The 6,739-nt window shown below is 43.9% G+C and overlaps 1 protein-coding gene across 3 annotated transcripts in view; it reads left to right on the top strand.

Annotated features, from left to right (window-relative positions):
* Positions 1–2,063: 2,063 nt before the first annotated feature.
* The window catches only part of CFDP1 (craniofacial development protein 1), a 119,287-nt gene continuing 114,611 nt past the window's right edge, over positions 2,064–6,739 (top strand). For 2 of the 3 annotated variants that reach the window (XM_019413156.2, XM_019413154.2), the window contains exon 1: positions 2,064–2,243. In XM_019413156.2, the coding sequence (XP_019268701.2) occupies positions 2,180–2,243 (64 nt within the window). In that variant the 5' untranslated portion in view covers positions 2,064–2,179. The remainder of the gene's footprint in view (positions 2,244–6,739) is intronic. The other variant, XM_019413155.2, reaches the window with a different exon arrangement.

The raw sequence follows: 6,739 nt of genomic DNA, 5'->3' as shown, positions 1-6,739 counted from the left end.
GATCAAGCATAGGGTCACACTCTATCATGTCATTGAAAATTCTTTCCAAGGCAGAATTCCATTCTGATATTTTGGTCGCTGTAAGAGGGTCAATTCTTGAAGTCTTAGGCTGACTCTCATTGCCGTCCTCATCACTGCCGACCCCAATGCCTTGTTTTGCCATCTCGTCCAGGTCTTCGTTGGTGGGTTCTACTGACTTCTCTGCCAAAATTTCCTCCACATCTTCCTCCTTCATGTCGTCAAAGCCTTCTCCACTTATTTGCCGTGCGATATGCATTATGTTTTCGACACTGTTCTTTATGCTTTCTGCAACACCTTCAAAGCCTTCGAAATTTTGCACACAGTCTGGCCAAACATTTTTCCAACAGCTATTGATAGTAGCTTGTTTGATGCTGCCCCAGGCTGTCCCAACATAATCAATAACGTTACGTATGGTAACTGACTTCCAATAGTCCATCATGGTAGTTTCCTTGTTGGATTCGAGAGCCTGGAAACCCTTGCTATAAAGCTCCCTGGTATAGTGTGCCTTGAAAGCTTTTATTATACCCTGATCCAGGGGTTGGATGAGAGATGTAGTGTTTGGGGGCATGAAAAGAACTTCTACGTTGGGGTGGGCATTTTTGAGTTCTTCACAGCAATGGACTGGGGCGTTATCCAAAATTAATAAAACCTTGAAGGCAAGGTTTCTGCCCTGGAGATAGCATTCAACTTCTGGTACGAAGCAGTTGTGGAACCAGCTGGACGTCATCCACGCTTTTTTGTTCCATCTCCAATGGACAGGCATATGGTTGACGCTTTTCCCTTTAAGTGCTTGTGGATTCTGGGCTCTGTATACCATGAGAGGTTTGCACTTGAAGTCGCCCTTGGCATTAGTGCACAACAGCAAGGTTGCATAGTCTTGGAATGATTTAAAGCCAGGGGCTTTGCAGGCCATTTGTGTTATATAGGTTCTTTTGCCAACGTCCTTGTAAAATAAGCCAGTCTCATCAGCGTTGAAAACCTGCTCTTCCACGTATCCTTTGTCCTGTATAACACTCAGTAAATGTTTTTTAAATTCTTCTGCAGCCTCCCGATCTGCAGAACTTGCCTCACCTGCAAGTTTAACATTGTTCACACCATATCGCCTTTTGAAACGTGCAAGCCAGCCAGCGCTGGCGGAGAAAGGTTTAACGTTTTTCTGGCCTTGGGTTACATGACCGTAAATTTCTTTGGCTTTCAGCCTCACGACAATGCTGTCCACCACGCCTTTTTTATCGGTTGTCATCTCATGAATCCACAAATTTAGCCGCTTTTCCATCTTTTCCATAGCTTCCTCACGCACTATAGACGTTACTTTAGCACTTTCCGGAGCAGCCTCACGTACAGATCGGCGAATTTCCTTTTCCTTTTTCTTGATGTACCGGATTGTTGATTCATTAACATTGAACTCACGGCCAACAGCACTACAACTCATGCCTGAACGAAGCTTATCTAGCACACGTATTTTCTCCATAAGGCACATGACAGCCTTCTTGCGCTTAGGAGCACTAGGCACCACTTCACCACTACGCTTGGGGGTCATTTTTAACAGCAAAATCACCAACAAAAAGCACGGAAACGCAAAAAACGTGGCACCAAATAGACTGCAAATAGGACAACTATTTACAGCATGAGAGATGAAGCAAGAAAGCCCATTGTCTGCCTTGTTCAACCTCTGCTAGTACACCGCACCGCTGGTTGACTCCAGCTTTTCATCCTCTGCGCATGTCCGCGAATAACCCCAGAAAGCACCGCGAATATTGATTTTGGGGGTACAGTAAGTTTAAGCAAGCAAGCGATTCGAAAATACCAAGCTGTAAATAACGAACGTCAACTGTATTCCCACAGACATATAATTTTGTTTAAGCACATTTATTAAATCAAAGCGTCCAGACAGCGCTGGAGACTACAAGTTCCATCAGGCACCGCTTCCACGCGGAGCCTGTGCTCCGTCAACCACTACAGCAGCGCCAGGCGCTAGGCATTGGCCCGGAAGTGTCGCGTTTGGAATACGGAGCCCTTTTTGCGCACGCGCACACGTTGTGGGGGCCGCCCCAGCCGCCGGCTCCCCCACCGCAGCTCTATGGTCTCTCCCTAGAGCTTTGCCGTTGGGGGCAGCTGCTGCGGTCCTGTGGCTTCGTCCGCCCGGTGCAGCAGCAACATGGAGGAATTCGATTCCGAAGACTTCTCCACCTCAGAGGAGGACGAAGACTACGTGCCGTCGGGTGAGCGTTTGGGCCGCAGGCGAGAGGAGGCTTGCCCCGCCCCGCGCTTCACGTGAGGCGTGTTTGGTCCGGCGTGCGTGGCCCGGGGCCCCCGGTGGCGCCGGTCTCGAGCGTCCCCACCGCGCGAGCCCCGCATCCTCGCCCGCGTGCTTTCTGCGCGCGGTGGTGCGGGTCCGAGACGCGTGCACGCGGGCGTCTCGCACTGCCACTGCCCGCGGCCTGGCTCGAGCCTCCGCCCCTTCCCGGAGCGCGGGAACCGGCACGTGAGCACCACCCTGATCTGGGGACGCTGGCGGTGGCTGTCGGTACCCGCACCGCGCTGGTACTGAACTCCCGTGAAAGGCAGTGTGAGCGTAGGATGTTGTCGTCAGACCTTTCGTCCCGAGGGGCTTGCCAGCCGGCACCGCGTCCAAGATAAATCTGTCTACTCTCTGCCCTCGCATGGGATCTAGTTATTAGAAAGTTCACGTATGATGCATTTTGTCCTTTTGCGACGTATACCTGTTACTCTCTTTTCAGCTTCCCCCTCCCCCCGCCTTCCTCTTTTTGGCGTAGGTTTGTCAAACTTAAAGGGGTCATTCGAACCTACCCCTTCCCCATCCTGCGCCTTCCCTCAGACTGTCCCATCTCATGGAGAGGATCTACCCACACAGTCGCTCCGATCAAACAAAACCCTTAGGACTCATCCATCCTTACTGTCTCTCCTGGTTCAAGCAGTCAATAAGTGCTGTTGTGTCTACGTGGAAAATCGTTTTTCTGACCGCTTCCTCGCCAATCTCACTCACTGCCACCGAACTGCCGTTCTTCGCTAGGATTAAGGCATAGCTTCCCAACTGGTTTGCCCCATTCCGTTTCCATTCTTGTCCACCAACATTGGTCTTGTGATGGCCAGAGTGGTTATCTGAAAGCTAGTTTTCGTTTTAATGAAAGTTGTGCATCCACATAAACATAGTCCAATATTTCTAAAAGGCCTGTCTAGAAAACTAACGGTTGCCATCACCCTTCATCCCGCTTCATTCCCCCGCGGGAGAAACTGCTTTCCAGTTTTTAATTTGGTATTTTCATTGTGTGCGAGGCGCGGTAGGTCTTATTTTAATACCCTCTTACTTCTTCCCCCTCATTCCCAACACACACCCTTCCACCATCAGGCCCTCCCCAACTCCCCAGCCTGCCGTTGTTACCATGTCTAATTTTGGTTAGATCAGTATTCCATGTTTACATTTTTGTACTGACTGTGAACAACCCCAGGTTCAGCTCTGAACCAGGTGATAGATCCTGTGATTGCTTTTCCTACACTACTTGCTTTCTGTGGAGTTAATAATTGCCATTTTGCTGTTGCTTAGGTGTCTATGTCCTTCCTATTAATTTGACCCTAAATTCTCAGAATTGTATAAAAATCATCTCTCAAGGTAATTTGATTCATTAAATAATCTTTTACTTTCATCTTGAAGTCCTGTCTTTGCCTTCTGACTTCCGCCTTGCCTTGGTTTTACCACTTTAAACCTAGTATCTTTGTCACCATCACCCCTCTGGGTGTTCCATTCATCTGTCTTCCGTTTCTGTTGGATTCCGTTTCTTGGGTCCTGTGTTGTCTTTTTTTCCTTAGCGTGTTCCACCGAAATGAGAATAAATCCTCAACTACTTGAGCACGGATGATGCATAGTAGACATTCAAGGTGTGAAAACAGTATTTCTAAAAATAATGATGTTACCCTAAGGCCTAATTGGTGCTTGTTTGGTATAGAATTCTGTTTTGTAATAATAATGCTAGGATTTATAATGATAGCTTTCCATTAGAATGTTAAAGGAGCTGCTTTATCGCTTTCTAACTTCCAGCGTTTCTATTAAGAAGTTTGTTTTGCTCATTTCTGCTCATGTATGTAAGATCTCTTTATCTCTAGAAGCTGATAGAACCTTGTCTTTGTTCCTGATTTTTCTGATATTTCACAGCGCTATAACTTGGTAGGAGTCTGTTTTCATCGATTGTGTTTGGCCTCTGGAACTTTTGGGGGGAGATATTCTCCTTTCTTCATTTTCTGTCATTTTTTGGAAAACTCATTATTCAGATGTTGAATCCTATGTTAGATCTTCTGTACTGGCCCTCTAATTTTTATCCCTTGACTATTTTCTAACCCTTGACTTTTTTCCACTTCATGGGAAATTCTCAGTATCTTCAACTCCTGTATTTTTTCCTTTCATATTTTTACATTTGAATAACTTTTTTGTTCCTCGAATAGTCCTTTTTTTTTTTTTAATTTTTTTTTTTAACGTTTATTTATTTTTGAGACAGAGAGAGACAGCATGAACGGGGGAGGGTCACAGAGAGAGGGAGACACAGAATCTGAAACAGGCTCCAGGCTCTGAGCTGTCAGCACAGAGCCCGACGCGGGGCTCGAACCCACCGACTGCGAGATCGTGACCTGAGCTGAAGTCGGACGCTTAACCGACCAAGCCACCCAGGCGCCCCTCGAATAGTCCTTTTTTATAGCATCATGTTCTCGTTTCATAGTGCTGAATCTTAGTGCTCTGTGGATATTAAAACTAATTTAAAATTTTTAATGTTTAACTTACATACAGTAAAATTTACTGTTTTCATTGTACTGACTGTTCTATCAGTTTTGATAAATGCTTAGAGTTGTGTGACCATCACCAGAATTAACAGTTCCAAGGCCACCCTCACCCTTTCCTCTCCAAATAAAAGAGATTATGAGGGACACCTAGGTAGCTCAGTTGGTTAAGCGTCTACCTCTTGATTTCTTCTCAGGTCATGATTTCACAGTTCATGGGATCTAGCCCCATGTTGGGCTCTGCACTGACAGCGTGGCGCCTGCTTGGGATTCTTCCTCTGTTTTTCTCTCTGCCTCTTCACCCACTCACGTGTGTACTTGTGTTCTCACTCTCTCAAAATAAATAAATTAAAGAGAGATCATGATGTCTGTATATAGAAGCCATTTTAGTTTTTCTTTTACAATAGGTATGCCTTTTGTTTCTTTTGCTTGCCCTTCTGCTCTTGATAAGACTTCAAGCATGATGTTGAGTAGGAGCGGTGAGAGTGGACGTCCTTGTTCCCATTTTAAGAGGAAATTATCAATGTTTCACTAGTATGTTAGCTATACGTTACACATGCCTTGTGTGTGTGCTTTAAGCACTTTACAGGGACTAACTCCTTACTAGCTCAATCACATAACACTAATGAATATGTGCTGTTCTCCACGTTTTACAGACGAAGGAGTTGAAGCACAGAGAATTAAGCAACTTGCCCAAAGTTGTTCAGCTACAGAGTAGCTGAGGTAAGATTTGAACCCTGGCAGTCTGCATATACTGCTCCTTACAGATGCATTTTATCAGGTTAAAGAAGTTGCCTTTACTCCTAATTTGCTGAGAAGTGAATTTTGTCATATCCTTTTCCTCTGTTGAAAAGATTATGTGTGATTTTTCTTTCTGTTAATATGGTGAGTTAGTGATTGATTTTTGAATTTTGAGCAGCCTTTTATTTCTGGGATAAAACTCACTTGGTCATGATGTACAATTCTTTTTATGCATTGCTGAATTTTATTTGCTTATATTTGTTGAGAATTTTTGCATTTGTTTATGAGGGATGTTGGTCTGTAGTTTTCTTGTAATTTCCTTGTCTTGTTTTAGTAGCAGGTATTGCTAGCCTCAGAATGTGACGAAACATTTCTCTAAGGTGATTTTTATTCACCCTATATGTTTGCTTTTGACTTTACTAGAAGATTTTCAGTGATTCATAGTTGTTCGACTCAGATTTAAGCATGGGGGACTGAAAAGGTGACGGGGAGCTCTGTCTTTGGACAAGATGTATTCATTTTGTTCTTCATTATCTACAAGGATGTTATTTGCTTCTTACCCTTTTTTTCTTTTTTGTCATAGTAACTGCATGGGATTTGATCTTTTTGTGTGTATATATAATTTAAAATTTGCTTATCTCTTATCAGTGAGATTGAGCATCTTTTTACATATGTAAGATCCAGAGCCATGTTTTTCTCCTTATCTGTCTGCAACATTTACCCATTTTTATGATGAAAAATAACCTTATATTACTATAAAAGCAGGACATGAGCTTTGTAAAAAAAGTTAGAAAATTCAGGCAGTTAAGCATAAAAAAATAGAATCATTACATTCCCACCACCCAGAGATTATCAGTATTAATCCTTTAGTGAACACTGGTCTTTTTCTACACTCAAGTGTAGATATTTGTATTTTAACCCCAACCTGAAATCATACTTTTTCATGTTACTTTGTTATCTGCCCTTTTCAGTGAACAGTCTCTCCCTGTCCATTCCAGTAAACATTTGACACATCTTCACATACAGACTTTACTCAAATTTTCCCATTTGACCCAGAGTAGACTGTAGCTTGTTTATTCAAATCAGTTAGGTTCAGCGCTACCCAAATCACCTAGTTGTCCCATCTTAAATTTGTTTTAATCTAGCATGCCCTGTAATGACATTGATTTGCTTAAGAGATCAAGCAGTG

The sequence above is a fragment of the Panthera pardus genome, unplaced genomic scaffold (assembly GCF_024362965.1).
Source record: "Panthera pardus isolate Hobbes unplaced genomic scaffold, ASM2436296v1 HiC_scaffold_19, whole genome shotgun sequence".
Lineage (NCBI taxonomy): Eukaryota > Metazoa > Chordata > Mammalia > Carnivora > Felidae > Panthera > Panthera pardus.
The sequence above is the reverse complement of the archived record's forward strand: the minus strand, read 5'-3'. Positions and strand labels throughout refer to the sequence as shown.